Here is a 19,239-nt window from a genome sequence, read left to right as displayed (position 1 = left end):
GAGGAAATTCAAGTTTGTTTAGTCTGTCTCATACTCTATTATTTTCTCATTATTGTGTTTCCACTAATGTGATGTGATCTATTGGTATTTTGTGAATATTCACACTTCAAGTTAGGTAAAAGATCACGGCCCTACAAGAAAGCTGTCTGGATAGACTGTGGGATTCATGCAAGAGAGTGGATTGGCCCAGCCTTTTGCCAGTGGTTCGTGAAAGAAGTAAGTTCAAGATTTACAGTCATACTGTTCCTTCTGTTAAATAAACTTTGCCTCTTTGGTGTAGCAGATTTAACACACTACTGAGATGGAAAATAATTATTATACCTCTTTTTTATAATTATTTGTGGAATACTTAAGTGCTTAATAAACAAAGCTGTTAGTGACAGCCAGACACAGCTAGGCACAGGACAAAAATATCCCAGGCACACACTGGCAGAGATATGAAGTAGGATTTTATTCCAAGACCTAAAAGTGTGAAGATTTTCAGTAGTTTAGGTAATGGCCCAAGTAAATCAGTGCCTGTGTGTACTGCTTGAGATCAGTTCAGCAGTATCTTTGTTTTACGGATTTAGTTTAAAAGAGACATTTCTCTTTTGTGTAATTCCACAAGAATAGAAACCTAAAGTCACAGAAGCACAAAATACAATCACAGAATTGTTTAGGTTTGAAAAGACCTTAAGTCCAACAGTTAACCTAACATTGCCAAATTCACCACTAGCTATCACCCCAAGTGCCACATCTGTAAGTCTTTTAAATACCTCCAGGGATGGTGACAAACATCTCACTGGACAGCTTGTTCCAATATTTGACAACCCTGCTACTGAAGAAATTTTTCCCAATATCCAATCTAAGCCTCCCCTGTTTCGACTTGAGGCCATTTCCTCTTGTCTTATCACTTGTTACTTGAGATAAGAGACTGGCTCCCACCTGGCCACAGCCTCCTCTCAGGTATTTGTAGAGAGCAATAAGGACCTTCCTGAGCCTCTTTTTCTCTAAAAACCCTCAGATCCTTCAGCTGCTCCTTATCACATTTGTGCTCCAGACCTTCACCAGCTACAGTTCCCTTCTCTGGACTCACTCCAGAGCCTCAATGTCTTTTCTGTAGTGAGGGGCCCAAAACTGAACACAGGGTTCAACATGTGGCCAGTGCTGAGTACAGAAGGACAATCACTGCCCTGGTCCTGCTGGCCACACTATTGCTGACACAGGCCAGCTGCCATTGACCTTCTTGGCCACCTGGGCACACACTGGCTCAAGTTCAGCTGCTGTCGACCAGCACCCCCAGGTCTTTTTCCAATGGGCATCTTTCCAACCACTCTTCCCTCAGCCTGTAGCACTGCATGGGGTCTCTGTGACTCAAGTGCAGGATCTGGCACTTGGCCTTTCTGAACAGTTGGTCTCAATCTGTCAAGAATTCATCTATCATGTTTCCATGATAGCAACTATCATAGTTTTTCTGCTGTGCAATAGCTTCCAGCTCCTGTTTGTTGCCCATCCTGTGTGTATTGGTACAGATGTGCTTTAGCTCAGCTACTGATTTGAATGCCTTCTGCAGAGAAGAATTCCTACATGACTGTTTTTAGGCACTTCTGTGGTTTCTAACACATCAATAACCCTTCTGTCTTTGCTGCCACATGGATGTCCAGCCTTCACTGTGATGACAGACTGAAGGACTTGTTCAGAAAAACATCCCTCAAACATCCCTGTGGTGCCCCCAAGTTTATCTCTATCAAGCCTGGTTTTATCCTCTTCCACCTTCAAATCCAGTTTAAAGCTCTTTCAGTGAGACCTCTTAACTTGTGATCAAAGATCTATTTCCCCCTTTGAGACAGGTACAGCCTGTCTCAGCGGGAAGCCTGCTGCTGTGTAAACCAACCCATAGTCAAAACCCCCAAAATTCTGCCAGTGACACCAGTCTCAGAACCAGGGATTGATCTGCTGTCTCTTCTTCTTCATAGATGGATTTCACCTGAAATTATGGATCCCATATTAACTGAAAAACAAGTGATTCCAATGTTTCTTTAATTCTATCTTATTGGGTTTATTCTCCCTCTATATTTGATGTCTAGTATTTAGTCTCCATATTTATCCATTTGCAGTTTTCAAATGAGAGGTGAAATAAAATGGAATTGGAATTTTACTTCCAAATTGTCTGGTTCTGTTTTGGTTCTGGTTTTTTTTTGGGGGGGGGGTTTGTTTTTTGTTTTTAATATCAGCACTTAAACTTTTCTGATTTGGTATTCATTACAGATGCATTATATGTTTACAGGATTTTGCCATTTCCCCTAGTCAACAAACTTTCATTCAAGATGAGACATTAGCTGCACAATGGAGACTACCTTGCAACGTTATTGGCAGAAGTCAAAAATGGCTTAAAAATACCCCCACAGATGTGCTTTGAGTACTTTGCATACCATTTTTTGCACAAAATAAGGGTTGCAATATGCTTTTACAAGCTTCTTCCTATAAACACACAATTTTCTCACTTTTCATCTTACCCATCACTAATTCTACAATGTATTAATACTTCCTCTGATTTTGTGAGTGTAAACTTCTTCATCATTGACACCCTAATGCTGAGATGATCATATGTGGCCTTCCCAACTATGTGTGGCCTTCCCTCGGGTATCACAACAGTGTATAGAGAAAGAACAGAAATAATGAGGCCACTACAGTTTGGATAAGCCTGTCACCACAAACAGGCTAGATGAGATTCAGGAGCTGGTCTCCAAATTTTGGTCTGCAGTGATGGTGTGTCTTCTTATTAAGACTCCTATTAATGTAAAGATGAACTAACCTGCAATTTCTGAGTAGCTTGCCTACCCAGCAGAACATGTTTAAATTCCTCTTCCTTACCAAAGTTTTCCCATAAAGCAGTACAATGTGGCAGTAGGGTAAAAATCACAAGATTTCTCTGTAGACCTTATAGCACAATATAGGCTGTGGGTGTGTGTATAAAATCCTTCAGGTTGTTGAGATCTTCAGAGAGTAGCTTGTAAGGCTGCTTCACTAATTATGTAAAAAGATTTTCCTGGATTAAAATTAGTCTCCACAGAGTTCCTTCAGACTACAAGAATGTACCAGCTTTGTCTGCCCATTCCTTTTCAGAGCAGTATTTCAATCCAGCATTAAAGCAAAAAGCATCAGGAAGAGAATACATTATGCACATAGTCTCCATCATCATATTAAAAATGACTGGCTAAGGAGGAGAGACAAAATGATTAGATTGCTTGGTTTAGGATATTACGTTTCTCATTGTATGAATTAGAAATTTTTAGCAAGATCTCTGGGAAAACCGAAGGTCTTTCTGTGCTTCAAACTCTCTGTTTTGCTGGCAAACTCCTCCCTTAAGCACCTCTGCAGCCTGGCAGCCCAGTTTTCCATCCTCCCTGGTACTTACGGGCAGTTCTGAGAAAGGGCTGTCAACTTGGAAACAGATTTTTCCTGGCATGTGTGTTGACTCTAAGGAATAGCACCTCAAGTCCATTGATTTAAGGCAAACAAGTGGAAATGCTGGTTTTACATGATGTTGGCTTCTTTTCTAGCAGGAACAGCACACATGCATTCCTTTACTATGCAGGCAGCCTGAAATGTCTTACCAAGCTCTCACTTCACCCTGTGATCTCTGACACTTATTTCACTGAAGTATACCCGTGTTCCTGTGTACAAGGAGGCTTTTCAAGTAATTTATCTTAGGAAGAAAACCCTCTATGCATGAACATCACTTAACATTCAAGCCTCAGACTGGGTGCCTCAAAATTTACCAAATACTCCCATTCAGTTTGGGAACCCTCAGTATCTTGCTTGCATCTCAAGAAGTGGCAGTTTCTGTGTGACAGTGGATTTGCTGCAGGCAACAGGAGAACACCTCCAAAAGGTGGAGATGCCACTGAGCAGCTGCTCATGTGTTTTTCCTGGGTATGGCAGCAGCTCCCCATTTTCTACAGAGAATCTGGAACTGTTCATCTAAACTGGACCTGGCTCCCACCTACTGAGAAATGCAAAACAGACCAAAGCAGATCAGGCTTGGGAAGTGAGGATGTAAGGCTGGAGCATGGGAAGGCAAGAGGCTGCCTGCTGTGCAGGCTTGTTCTGTATTTGGGCAATTACAATAATTAGAGAAAAATAAAATAATAGCAAGAGAAAAAAATATACAGAAGTTACAGATTTAAAGAGAAAGAGAATGCACAGGATATTATGTGATAATATAATTCAAAGTACAAAAGCAGCCTACTCACATTTTGAAACAAACAAAAGGAGAGCAAAGACTATGGTTTGGGGAGTTGTGGGTTTTGTTTGGTTTTCTGTATGTTGTTTTGGTTTTTTTTCCTTATAATCTGCTCCAGAATGAGCTTTAGCCTTGGCTTTGTGTTCCGTAGGTCTGATGTTAATAACAACATCACTGTTTGTTTCTGTGGAAAGCGCCCCTAAACGTCTGTAGTCTCTCTGCTAAAGATAATCAGATGTTCTGTCAGGATTAGCTGTACTGGTGGCCTCTGACAAGCCCCACCTCATCGTCATTGAATTTCAAGTCGAGAAAGGGAACATTCTGCACATACAGGACCGGAGTTTTAGGTACCTGCTAATGAGCCACAGATAAGTGTCTGCACCTGTACTGTAGTGAAATAGCCCCCAGGTTACAGTGGAGTCCCACTCAATTCAAGCCTTACTCAGCTGGAAAGGGATGGGAAAAGGGCTCTGATAGTGGAAACATCGCAATACCTGTGGTGGACTAGAAAAGCAAGACAAACTGTAAAAGGAAACAGAACTGATGACATGTGGGCTACCTTGAAGGCAACCTGCAAAGATAAATGAACCCAGAACTTGTGTCCACAGCAAGAGATTGAGAATAAAAAAAAAATGAAGGAAAAAGAAAAAAAAAAAAGGTTTGTTAGCCTAGAATTTTTAAAGGCCACATGGGATCTAATACATTAATATGTGTTAGTAAATATTATTAACTGAAAGATACTCTATTAGGTGTAATTACTTTGTAGAAAACAGTAGACTTTAGAAACAAAATTCAGATATATCATGTATTTGTCCAAAATTAAATAGCCCTCACAGAAATAAAGACATAATACCTATAGCAATTTTGCAAAAATACAATTATATATGTACATATGTTAAGTAAGAACATTTAACTCCTATTCATTGAAAGAGGAGAAACAGAATTCAGCTGTCAAATTATCCAGACCTCAAATTTAGGATTTTACCATTTCTTAAAAAATCTGAAATATGGTTCACAGGCTGCTATTCAAATTAACATCAAAACTAGATTACGTTTCAGTTTTAGTGAAAGCAGATGAGGATTCCCATTACATCTGGTTTGACTTTCTTTCCTCTAATAAATGCTGCCATTTGATCCATTCTGATGATGTATAACCTTGAGATGTCTTTCATACAATATTTTCAGAAAGCAGCGTCATTGAGATGTGACTTGGAGATGTATTATTCTCTATTTCTTATGCAGGAATTTGTATTTCAAGATTAGAAAATTCAAGAAATGTAATTAAAAATCTTCAAGAAACATGCACTGATTATTCCTCTTGACAAAATGTTCTAAGAATCCTATGTTAACTGTAAGGGAAATGTCCATTAAGATCAAATGCATCTCCCTAAAGGAGTGACCTCATCAGGGCCTCAAATAAAGGTGAAAATAGCCTCACACTTTGGAAATGCAGTGACCTTCCCCACCTTCTTCTCCCATCCTCAACAAGGATCACAATTATTTGAGTTCCCAAATTATTCAAGATTATGCGTTTGGATTTCATCATGCTCCCAGGGAGCAAACATATGGCCCCAGAAAAAGAAATTAAAGGCTGAGGGCAGTTCTCAGAGGTATTTTGTTGTTTTGTTGGGCTTTTTTTTCATGCTGACATTGGTACTGATTTATTCCAAAACCAGGCTAGAAACCTGTATTTTCACTCCATAATAATGAGCTGAGAGAGACACACAGACTGTCTAAGAAGCAAAGTGGCAACATCTGCCCCCACTATTCTCAGCTTGAGACTGATTTATGAGTCACCTCGTGGGATGCATATGGGATGCATACTGCCAATTAGCTAGCCATTAGGCTTGTAGACCAGGCCCCAGAGAGCAGTCTTTACCAGGAATTTTGCAGCATTCAAGACCTCAGATTCTTCCTCAAGAATGTTTATGAAGTGCTTGAGTGCAGCCAGCTAAAGGAACAGCTCACACAGAACTCAGGCAGGACAGCAGGGCACTCAGATGCAGGGCCAAGCAGGAGACACAGACAGTGTTAAAAAGGGTTGGCTCTTCTTCTGCACTGTTCAGGCCATGTGGTCAGGAGGCAATAAAGCTATAAGTATTCTTACTTTAAGATCTGCTGAAAGCCAGTGTAGCACTTATACTCATTCTACAAAATTCCACGGTCCGTGCCTTGATGGACAAAACATCTGCAATATCCTGCATCGACAATCAGAGCAGCACTCGGTCATTCATTCCAGTGCTTAAGCCCACACTGTCAGGAAAACAGTTCTACATTCTGGATCACTGCTGGGTCTTCCTGAGCTCCATCAAAACCAACAGTTCTATAAGACTTAGAAAATTTCTTTCCCTGTCTAATCCATAACTATCAGAGCCTTGAAATACTGCCTAATTATCAAATTCAGATACCAGTTTTTTCACCCACTTCAGAAATAGTCTGATCTTGGGAGTCTGTAAGATATTTATGTGAAGCAACACAGTAATGTTTCCTAAAGATTATACACCTGATCTACCACTTGTCAACTGACTAAAGTCTTTTGAATAGGTAAAACTGAAATCCTGTGTTACCACATCCCAGGGTTTCAGACTAAGATAAATTCAAAGGATGCTCATTACACCTATATGTAGTTATTCTTTGAAAAAATGTGTTCCACCGCTGTGATAGGCTTCGTTTTTTGGAGTTCTCAAAGTGGAAATTTTGAACCATAGAGAATAGAAAGCAAGGACCTGACTGCTTCTCCATACAAATCAGACATTTCTGCCAGTCCTTTCCTGGGTACAGGAATGCCAGAGTTACTAAAGGATCTTTGACTGATGGTCCTCAAAAGTCTGAAGACCTTTTGAAAAAATTTGCAATATTCCAAAGTGAATGAGAGGCATGCAAGGCCAAAACAAACATTGTACCTGTAGCTTTTTCCTTTCACCCTTTAGCTGCATGTTCTTTCTTTCCAAAGTCTGTTCCCTTCAGCTAAAGCTCTTCAGCTGATATGGGCTTGACATTAAATATTTGTTGCTCTTTAAATAATTGCGTCTTCTTACTCTGTGAAATCTTCCTATCTGGGTTTTCCTCCAGTTGCACAATTTTTAGTTTACCCTTGGTTTAGGAGAGTCAGAAACTCCCGGGGCTGTTTTACCCCCCTGCAGCCTCTTTCACAGGTGCCAGTGGTGACAACATCACAGAAACTGGGCTTTTTTCACCTTGAAGGACCAGTCATCTGGTGACAGTTTCTACATTAATGTCTGCAGCTCTTTCAGGAAACACAGTACAATCCTTGAAGCTTAATTTTTATTGTTTGCCAGATTCTAGTCTTCCTAGCTGTCTTTTTAGCTGCCTAATTTTAGCCAAAAAAAATGGACTTCTCTGAGTGCTCCCTATATATTCATTATCTGGAGGAAAAAATCCATCTGTTTCATCCTGCAGTATCTATATTTGAAACACTCAGCCTTACTTGTCTTTAGCTAATTCATTCTTCTCTGTCAGGAGCTTCTGCCTGAACCACTATTTGTTTTTTTCTCCATCAGAGAGATCACCTCTTCCAGCCTCTTCACTCAGCACTTCATTCATCAGCCTTTCAGCAGCAAGAGGCACTGGTAGCAATGCAGAATTTGCTTTATCCTCATGATTTTTTTCCATCCTGCAAATGCTGTTCCTGCCATTTGAAGTTCATGTGCAGTATTCACACCTACGTGTAGTAGTTTCTGCTTCTACTCAACGTCTCCCTTCCACTCCACAGCTGTTTCAGTTCTGAATGTGTTCCCTTTTTTTGGCAGCCATCCTATACACCACTTCTCTCTGAGTATCTGCATCGCTCTAGCACATGCTTGCTACTGAAAATCTGCACCACTTCTGAGGAGAAGGAAAATAAAGTAGCAGTGAACACTATGAACAAGAGTTTCCTGATCTGGGGCTTCAGTTGTGATGCTTTTTTTTTTTTTTTTAAATGGATAAAACCTAAGCCAATGCCAAAAAGATGGAGTGCAGTACCATGGTACCACCACAACGAGGCATGTGATGCATTGTTTTAAAGGCAACTGTGGCAAACCATTTTTAGGCTGTGAAGTATCTCTGTCTCTTTTGATCCATGGTGGAATTTCCCAGGTTTTATTAACAATAAGACAGCTTAGGGAAGGTTCTTTCCTTTGCTTTTGCACCTTCACGATAACGAATTTTAAAAAAACAGTTAAAGTTGTTTTCAGTTACCCTTTTCCAAATAAAGTACTGCATTATTTTTTGTGTGCACTCTCAGCTACTCAGCTGCATCTTCCTGCTTACCCACGACTTTAAGAAGGCAAAAAGTGCTTTCATTTTGCTTGCAGCCATTAATTTTTCACAATGTGAGTAGATCTCAATAAAAGAAAAGTAACACTGCAGCTGTGTTGTGCCTGTAATAGGAATTCTTCAATGACACTTGCTCCTGTAAATTCCTATCTAAGTATTTATCACTAGGACATTCAGATTCTACCCCCTAAAGGCTTTTAAGCTGTTGGGTCTGTTCTTCTTCAAGGCATGAAAAGAATTCACATTGTTGTTCTAACACATTAGTTGCCCTAAGGAAGAAACTCTGCTCTGTATTTTAGCAGTCCACTCCTGTATGATGGTACTGAGTAATTAGGGCCTCAGTAAAACTGCTGATATGCAGTAACACTACTGTGCATGAAAAAGGATTGTGAAAGAAAATTCCATATGTTGGACAACTTATTTGTTCCAGAAAAGGAATTACAAGCAATTGGTTGTATCTTAAGTACTTAATTGTGTCTCAAAAATTAAATTAAACCTTGTGTCCAAGTGAGTTCTCTTGAGTTTCCCTCAATGTGTACTACCATGGAGCAACACAATTAGGATGTAAAATTCAATAATTACATTTTTCAGAGGGCTGTATCTTGGTAGGCACTAATTTCATACAATTACTAGGAAAGAAACCTGTGTTGCTCCTTTCAAAGAATTCACAGTGCTTCAGAATAACTCAGGCCTTTTTTTTTTTCCCAGATAGGCAGTCCTTGACTTGTTTGGAAGCTGAGAGGTTTTTCTTTTTTCTTTATGTACTACCTCTCTGAGTGGAAGAAGTTGTCTCTCCAGTTTCTACTAAGATCTGTGTGCATCTTTCCCACAAGATCCTGTCCTTGCTTGAGTGGTCCCAGCCTTGCACAGGATTCCTGGAATGGCTGTTTGCTTCTCTCACATGTCAACCACACATCTTCCCTCTGCCTCTTCTGTGCTTCAGAGTCTTTTCCATTAGCATCCTTAAGGAGCTACCTAATCTAGTCTTTGGGATTCTGCAGATCCTTCTTGTCAGACTCTTTTTATGGGTGTTGAGGAGAAGTTGCAGCACACTCTTCTTTCTCGGTTGTTTCTGGGTTTCTTCTGTGGTAAATGCCTTCAAAGAAGAAGGAAAGTTTTGCTTTGTATTAAACAAAAAAGATAAATTGGATGCAGTCCAAGCTTCAGCCTTGAAAATTTGACCCATTGTTTTAAGCCATTTGTTTTTAAATGCTTGGCTGTATCTTAGCCTTAATAATGGGCTTACCACTCTGCCTGTGATTTGAATGCCAAAGCAGGACACTAGCAGTAGAAGAGAAAACAGAGATAAAAAGCTGTACTGTTTCCAAGAGCAGAGACTGAGCTAATTACTAACTTGCCAAACTGATAAAGTGGCAATGAAGGCCTGAATGGCAGATCATAGTGTCAGCCTGCTGAAGTGTATCATGTGCAGATAAAAGTAAAATATGGTGTGTTACTGTCAGAAAAGATGTTTTAACTGGTATCTTAATAATGGCATGGAAGAGTTAATTCTGTTTTGCCAGAAGCGGTTTTGTGCGATTTCTGGCAGAGCAGTAAATGGAGTCAATTCCTTGTGCTAAAATAGCAACTGTTTAATTTAGTATGATTGTTTAAATTTAAAATCAGAAACAGCAAAAGCTGATTGTTACCTTAAATTTAATAAGAATTAATTGTGGGATAGCAAATCCTTATTAAGCTCAACTGGGATTTCAGAGTTTCTCCCAACCCTGTCTCCTTGCTTTGTCCTTCTCAGTCAATCCCCTGATTTTATAAAAAGCCTAAGTGCGTCCTAAATCCATTTTGCACTCTTGTCTTTATTGCCTTGGCAGTTTACAATATAGCTCTTTTGTTTGCTTCGTCCCCTAAATTAAATTTCCTATGGACCATATCCTCAGCCGGCCTGAGGTATAGCTCTATCAACAACCATCACTCAGCTGATCCAGATGATCGAGCCCCATCCTATTAATCACTGGTCCTTTCCCCACCCCCTGCTTGCCCGGTGTTGGCAGTGTTCCTCTATCATCTGTTCACTCACTAATAACACGATTCAGCATTTATTGGGTTCTCTGCACATTCAGCAGCAAAGCTGCTATTGATTGCATGATGGGGAAGCAGAATCAACCCACATTCTGAGAGGTCTCTGCAAACTGCAATGCAGTTAATTCACTAATGGTTTATATTCGCTTTGCTCACTTCACAGCAGGGAGAACACGTTTTTGGGGGCAGGGAGAGCTGGTTCACATGACCGGTGCTGGGAGGACTCCAGCAAGGACACACCTTGGTTACTGTAAGGCTCATTGCCAAAAATTATACTGTCTGTGTTGCCTGATTGCACACACCAAATAAAAATACCAAAGTATTTTCAGCAGAAAGAATGAATATGATCTCACTTCCACTATCTGCTTGCTTTCAAAGAAGAAAGCCATTCTAGGTCTACTGTATTTTTAATGAAATACTACTCTAAAAGGGTAACAAAGTCATTAAAAAGCCCATATATTCTTTAAAGAACAGAATGGAATGACAGATTTGGCTCTAAACCAAAGTTAAGACTTTCAATTTTGAGGATTATTACTGGGGACTATAATGCTTTCCAAAGTCTCTTCTAGTATTTTGTCAATGACAACAGGCATTAAAATAACATAGAGTCACTATAAAACTTGGCATGTTGCTGCCTATATTTTGTTTAGGCTTTAAAATGATGGTGCTTTCAAAAAATATATATTCTTCACAGGATTTAAAACATATTGTATATTAAAATGTCTTAATTAAAATATTTTCATCATTCCACTTTTTACAAATTTTGAAAGGTTCTGAAAAATACGCAAAATTCATCCATGCAATTTTAAGCAGTTTATTATCTTTTGTTTATTTATTTATTTTTTATTATTATCTGTACTTATTTTAAGGCGATTCTTTTAAAAGTGTTTTAAAGAGTTTAGTTTACAGCATTGCAGTTTAACACATAGTATATAGTCCAGTGTAAGAAAATGCATAATTACGTAACTGACAGCAAAAGAATGGCATACAAAATACAGATACAAACACATATGCCAATTTCATCATCATTGGGATGTAAATACACACCATGGGACACAACCTGAGCTTAATTTGCTAATACTGTCTAAAAAGCAAAAAGCAGTAAGAAATCAAGGAAGTAGTGTGTGGTGCTTTATTTCCTCCTCAGCTAAACTACTTCTCCTTGAAATAAGCAAGATAAAAATGTTCATTTTCCTTGATTCACATTTTGGAGCATGGGTTGGCTCTGTTCCCCACTGTAAGAACAGCTTTACCAGTTTAACATTCATACCACATAGGCTCTTAATCCTGTGCAGATTTAAGTGCAGGGCCAGCCTAATTCACATAGTGCCCTGTTTACTTCAGCACTTGTTCTCTGTATCTGAAATAGCAGTAACACACAGTCCTTATTTTCATGGTCATTATTTTTGAGTAACCATTGATATCACAAATCGATGTTTTGACAAAACTAATCTTTTTGCAGTTCCCTGAACGCCAATTTTTTAATCCAAATCTATTTGAAGACTTGATATGGCTTTTTAATACAAGTAAATCAAATTTAAATGAAGTAGCAGCTAAGAATTTTGGGGGAATTTCTGGTAAATGGACCAGGGAACCCATGATCTCCTCATTAGCTGGGACTTCCTCCTGGGCAGTCCATCAAGATTCCCCTCAAAAGCACACTGTCATTCTCTTCTCCCTTCTGAGTACCTCCTTCAGGATCTCATCCTAACATGCAATGCTCCACACCACCCTGTCCCAGCTGCTGCCTAAATCTCATTTCATTCTGTGCTTTGCCCCTTTGCCTTCTATTTCTCACTGTCCCCTCCTCTTGCCTGGCTGAAACAGAAGAGCTGGGTGTGGAGTAGCACTGGGTGACTTGGCTTTTCACAAGGATGATGTGCTGCTTTGGATCTGACAGTGAGGCTGAAGGACTTGCACGTGCAGAGCACTGCTGGGAGGGTGAGATGAAGCTGGGTAAAGGAGAAAGCATTGCACAACAGAGGTACAGTTAATGAACCACATAGAAGAAGTATTTACAAGTCCCACTAATCCCCTCAGTAAAGAAAAAAAAATGTCATACTCCTCCAGGAGTAAATTTCAGCCCCAGACACGTCCAAATGTATGGTTATTTCTTACAGGTATTCCACACAAAGCATCCATCAGGTCCCTTGGCAGCTTCAGTAATTCAAACAGCTGCATAGTTAGGAGCCCAGAAGTATGGAATTCCTGTACTTCACACTGCTCCCAAGCATTTGTCAATTGAAAAGCATTTAGCCTAGTTTATTTCAGAGCAAATGTTTCCCTTTGCTCCCCAAACACATGGTACTCTTCAGATCTGAAGGGCCAGAAATTCTGCAGAGCAGAAGGCTGTAATCACAGTAGCAGGGGGAGAGGAGCCAGGCTCAGGCTCTGAAACCAGCATCAGTGTGATATGCCTTCCACCTGCCACGTGAAGCACTGGATTCCTCACCTCATAAAATCAAGACTTAAACTTTGAAGGATGCAAATGTGATGCCCAGCTATGACAAGGGACAGTATTTGCAAGAGAATGTGGAGTATAAGCTTCCTGGAACCGATAAAGGAGTATCTCTGGCACCAGCAAATAGAACTGCTGAGGAGCCTCTGGTTTGCTGCATTTTTCTGAGATGCAGAATGGATAAAAAACCAAAATCTTTTCCGACCTAGACTTCTTCTACTGACCTATATACTAAAAGTTCTCCAAAAATAGAGAGGTGTCTAAATTGTAAGGAATAAATTGCCTGTATTGATAATTCTGAATATAGTAAGCTACTTTGAATACAAACAAAACTGTGTTGTTAATATGAGCCTTAAATGCTTCAAGACCTTAACAAATCACCTAATGGAAACACCAAGGATCCATTGTCTCACAGGAGTTAAACTCCTTTCTTCAACTAAGAATCTATTCCATTGACTTTCAGCTCTTACTTAAAAAAAACCTTTGCATGCATTTTTTTCTCTGTAATATGGGTTATATTTTCCTGAGTATTGAAAGCAGCTGAGAAGCAGAGAGAATAGGGTCTTTAGAATACCTTTTTCACAGGTTCACACACTGTCTGAATCACATTTGCAGGAGGGTGTCAGCCTTTCACACACAGCTAGAAGATGTCTGTGCTGCCATGAGAAATCTGTACTGCCAAATGCCTCATGACTGTCATAGTCCATCACAATACTTACTCGGGTAATTATTTTTATTATGGAAATTATTTTCTTTGCCTTTTCTGCTTTAGGCTCTTCAGACATACCAGACTGATCCTGACATGAGAAAGATGCTAACTCAGCTGTATTTCTATATCATGCCTGTATTTAATGTGGATGGATATCATTTCAGCTGGACACATGTAAGTAATGGCAGTAGTATTATTCAAAAAATTATCCAGACAAGAAAGATCAAGTGGTTATTACATTATTGAAAGGTGACTGTATAAATCTGGTCCAGCACTTTGTGCCTTGCAAAATGGAAGTAAATTACTCCACTTAGAATACTGAATATGTTTACCAGGGTTGATTTGTTACGTGTACAAATAGATTTTTGCCAAAATAGAGTAATATTGCTATTTAAATATTTTGTAACTTATGCTAGGATCGATTTTGGAGAAAAACAAGATCAAAGAACATGAGGTTTCACTGTCACGGTGTTGATGCTAATCGCAACTGGAAAGTGAAATGGTGTGGTAAGTATGGAGATACTTTGGTCCCCCAGTTCAGATTACCCTGTATTAATTATCCAACAGAGGTAATTATCCAAGTAGGTTAGATCACATCTGTTCTGAAGTGCTCTCTTTTCCATAGTTGAAGTTGAAGATTTTTTTCCCATAAAGCCATTAGCCAAGGCTCAAATCTTCCTACTAGCTTCTAAAAAGAAATAAAAGTTCTCAACCTTGGAGAAACATATTATCATAAGTAAATACTTTTCATGGAGAATGTGGCAAAATTTTTAAAATCACACATACAACTATTCTGTATTTCGGCAATCATGTAAATAATTTGAATCATAGCATCGAGAATGAACCATGAATTTTCAAGATTTACGTAACTGCAGCTTCAGGAAACATTTCAAGCTTCATTTTATTCAATCCGCCATTTCTCTGAAATTATTTTACCTTTGGAAATGTCAGACTTATTTTGCTGGCCTCCATGTCCTTAAGGCCATTATTATTAGTGATTTAATAAAGAAAGAAGGTGCTTCTAAATGCATGGAGACACAATTTTAAACTCTCAGCACTTCTGTAAGTACTTCATAAAAATTGGCCTGGATTTTGCATACAGAACGCAAAATAATGAATAATGATATATAATAGTGAAATAATTATAATATATAATAATGAAATAACTACCAGAAGATTTGGAATGCGTCCACCAAGAAAAAAAAAGGGTATTTTATTTAAATCTTACCTATAGTGCAATTCACACAGGGGTAAGCAGCCCCTAAAAGTTCTGGTTTAAGGAAGTAAGAACATTTAAATACAGTGATATATATCTGCTCACCTGCCCTCCCATCTTAAGGAACTTCCTCCATCTCTCTGTGCAGCTGTTTTCTCATCCAGCCTTAGTCCACCTTCCTTATTTATATTACAAACTTGTAAAGAAAAGAAATGGTGTTTGTGTAGTACAAGTGCCCTGCCTTCAGCCCATCCTTCTTCCTTTGGAAGTCTCGGGATGTTCCCATAATACTCTGATTGCGTGCAGTAGGGGTGAGCACCATACAGCCTGGCTTGCAACAGCTGGATTCTTTAAATAGGGTTTTGAGAACTGTAAGGATAAAAGTGAATTGAACAGATGCATACATTCAATCCAGTATGCAACTATGAAAGTTGCTTCAAATTGTTTTCAGCTCTACCCGCTCTAAGGAGAGGACTGAGACAGAAGCAATTACAGAAAGCCTGTGTTAGTTGAGAAACCCTCTGATACAGAAGACAGGCCCACGGCTGATTATCATAATCTTTAAGGCAATTTTATGCTGCAAAAATAACTTAAAAATGAACTAGTCCTGCATCACTGTTATTATTGTTTACTTAAGTGTGTAACCCACAACTGCAGGTATTTTTGGGGACATCCATTTACTGTTCAGAAGACAACCATTGGCATAACCGTAATGATCAGTTCTCTTATAGTGTGTTGAGAGATGTATGTTAGGTACCTATTAGTGCAAAATTAATACTCAGTGCATTTTCTTTCTAGTTCTAATTCAATTTTCTTGGACTCCTCCTCCTCCCTATTCCTGTTCCCTAGCCACTGTATTAAAACACATTTTTTATTCACTCCTAAAAATGTTTGCTTAGTTTTCATTCAAAAACTATTTTTTCTAGGCTTAGAGAAACTGTAACAATACTCACATATGTTGTCTGTTGTAATTTCCTACTTGTTTCATTTCTCCCCTGCACTGAACATGAAAGACAGGTTCCCATCCCAAGTTTAAAAAATAAAAGTTCTTTCAAGTCTGCATGTCATCCCAACAAGCACACGCTCTGCTTCCTGCTTTGGACCCCAAAGTCTGTCCGATTGTCTATTTTGATGGAGAATAAAAAGGTCTTTCATGAACTGGGCTGACTGGTACTCAGATGACCCTAACCAGTCACCTGGTGCTCTCATTAATATCTGATATTAGATGAGTCAGAGAAGAATCTGGATCATATCACACTTTGAGGCTGGTGTAATCATGGTATGTTTAACATTTAAAACTGCATGTGCTTGTAAAACCTTTTCATTCAGTTCAGTTGCACTTAGAGTTTTCAGACAGGCTTGAACTTCACAGTGGGGCTTCCAGGCAGGTGTGCTGTGGCAGAGACTGGCCTCAGCAAAGCTGCCAAATGCTATCAGCAGTGAGCTAGTCAGTGCTGATAACACAGCATCCCATCTGCTTCCCTCTTCCTTTCTAGTGTAGGACTTTGATGTAAGCTTTGTGACTCTCTAGGGACCAAGCAAAGGGCCATACCACTGTAGATTTCATGTTGCAGCAACCTGTGCTCAAAACAGTGCACACAAATTGCACAGACCCACATGGATACTGGCAGCAAGAACTCTGGGCAGAAATGCTCCTTGCAATGCACATACATGTGCAATAACTAGCACAATGGTTTAATGATAATGGAATAATAGCAACTTTAAAGCAAATAATGAGGTACTTAGAATAAATTTAAGTCATAGGGCAAATCTAGTTAAAGTGGCTGCATCCAAATCCCCAAGAGAGCAACAGTGGGAGTTAAAATTTCCAGCACATCCCAATTTCCAGTGCACCTCAGTGCTCACTGAGGACAATATTCCCTAACTGGCAGAAGCGGCTGCAAGGACGTTTGAAAATCATGCTCCAGCTCATTCATCCCCTCAGTCTTCCTTCTGTACCAAAGCGCTGGCTTTATCAGTCTTGGCACACATTTCCTGTGTTCATTGGATCTCATGATGGATGTTAGAGGATACTTGTCCTCCCTAGTATGCTATAAGGTACAAAAATGAGGCAGCATGGTAACATTTCACACATTTCCATTTGCTTCTCATGACTGTAAATTAGAAATGTCACAGCAGTTGATACATACTGTATTGACTCTTTTTTCATTCTTGAGTTACTTTAAAAGAACTTCCAGTATGAAAATTGAGCATATCCTTACATTATCCAAGGCCATGGAAACCTCTTTTTATTACCAGCCAGCTTCACTTAAGTTAAAGCATTAACTACATCTGGGATGGCACATGGCTCACCATAATAGGCTGCACAGTTTAGAGAGTTTTTTTCCCTTCACTGGAAGTCTCTAAACTGACCCATATTTTACCATTGGGTCATTTTAGCATTAGTTTGTAGGAATCCACTGTTTATTAACAGTGTTATCCATTGCCATGATTCAGTATACAACACTGAAACAGGAGATGAAGTATCCATTAAAAAAAAAAAAGCTCTGGAGACTATTAAATAGCTCTCCTGTAGCTATATTATCTGAAAAGAAATCGAGGCAGAGTGCACTTGGGATTTGGATGACTTGGTGGCCATCTGTTCTGCATGGAGAAGACCATCTGCCCTTTCTATAACCCTTCCATATCCACTGTGATCCAAGCACTAATACCTTTTGAAATCCCCACCTGTGGCCATTGAATGGTAGCCTCAATTTTCATCTTACAAATGAAACTGCAGCATGAAATTCTCCCACTTTTTTTTTTTTTTTTTTGGCATTAGATTGATTGCATAACCCTGTTTTAGTTGATATCATTATGTCTTCTCACACACAGCTCTATTCTTATTAATTGAAGGTGGCAGTACTTACTATACAAAGGAAAGCTAATAAAACTCTGTTGTTGTAAGTCCCTGATGGCTCCAGGGAAGTTTGCAAACAAACTATTATTATTCTGCAGATCAATGAAGAAATGTGTGGTATTTTGAAATTGCAGCAGATAAAAGAGCAGAGTAGATTTGCATAAATATTGTTCTTTTAGGCCCAGGCCCTAAGTTGTAAATGAGACAATGGCTTAGATCCAGAATTGCTAAATTATAAAGGAGCCACCACCACATCTCCTTTTCTAAGTTTCATCTTTCAGTACCTCAAGGGATATTATATATAGGCTGCTCTTGTGCAGCTTGCTGCCACCTGAGCAGGTTGACATAAAGATATCCTCAAAACTGAACCCCTGCCCCAAACTTGAAGCCAAGTTAGACCCTGTGCAAAATGAGGTGATTTCTATTTTAACTGACTGACCAGTCATCTCATGTGGCTATTCTTTTTTTTTTTTTCCATGAGGTTTGCAGGGGTAAAAGTAGGCACCACTATGATGTTTTTAAGATAATCCCTGTTGAGGTTGTCTACCTACCATTGTAACCACCACTATAGTAGGTAATACATTAAAAGCTGTAAAAGGCTAGATTTGTCCTGGGAGTGACTAATGAAAGAGGTATAGATCTTTGATTTCAAATAGACCAACTGAGACCCATCAACAGTTTTAATACTGAAACGCTGTCATAAAATGTGTGGCTGATACAAAAAGCCAGGGAAGAAAATACAATGAAGTCAGGTTCTCCTTTCTTTAGTTGAAAAGTATGTATCCTCTGGAGAGAATCATGTGGAGTTGGCAATTGGGAGCTCAGGGTGCCTAGATGAACAAGCAGATTGCTGCACTGTGGTCCTCCAGGCTCATGCCCATCAGACACCAGAAAGCATTTGAATTTGTTTATTGCTTTTCATGCTTTTGCACATGGGCCAGAAGAGGTTGAGCCAGCAGCTGACCCTTGGAATCTCTCTGTGATTGCTCACTACCTACTTTCTCTTTCAATCTCTAGATGAAGGTGCTTCATTACACCCATGTGATGACACTTATTGTGGTCCTTTTCCCGAGTCTGAGCCTGAAGTAAAGGCTGTTGCTCATTTTCTTCGCAAACACCGCAAGCAAATAAAAGCCTATTTGTCCTTCCATGCATATGCACAGATGCTGCTGTACCCTTATTCCTACAAATATGCAACCATTCCAAACTTCAACTGTGTGGTAAGTACATTAAAACTTGGAGAATGTGCTCCTCTGCATATTTTTTGGTACATTTTGTTTTGAGAAGAGACTTGTTTCTTCAATACTTTGCACATATATAGTATTGAGCAGTACTTATTATGGATCCACTTGCAATCACATTTCTGGTTATATAACCTTCACTCACCATAAGTCAGTGGTAATTTGATTTAAATGGTATGCCATTAATATCATGCCTTTCATCCAGCAGTCCCTTT

At 39.3% G+C, this 19,239-nt stretch overlaps 1 protein-coding gene across 1 annotated transcript in view; it reads left to right on the top strand.

Moving 5' to 3' along the window:
• CPA6 (carboxypeptidase A6) overlaps positions 1-19,239 on the top strand; it is a 45,163-nt gene that overhangs the window by 18,022 nt on the left and 7,902 nt on the right. The window contains exons 5-8 of the mRNA XM_088162700.1: positions 112-216; positions 13,771-13,881; positions 14,124-14,214; positions 18,801-19,003. Of these exons, the coding sequence (XP_088018826.1) occupies positions 112-216; positions 13,771-13,881; positions 14,124-14,214; positions 18,801-19,003 (510 nt within the window). The remainder of the gene's footprint in view (positions 1-111; positions 217-13,770; positions 13,882-14,123; positions 14,215-18,800; positions 19,004-19,239) is intronic.

The sequence above is a fragment of the Sturnus vulgaris genome, chromosome 1 (genome assembly GCF_052056855.1).
Source record: "Sturnus vulgaris isolate bStuVul1 chromosome 1, bStuVul1.hap1, whole genome shotgun sequence".
Lineage (NCBI taxonomy): Eukaryota > Metazoa > Chordata > Aves > Passeriformes > Sturnidae > Sturnus > Sturnus vulgaris.
Note: the sequence above shows the minus strand (reverse complement) of the source record. Positions and strands in the feature narration are given on the sequence as shown.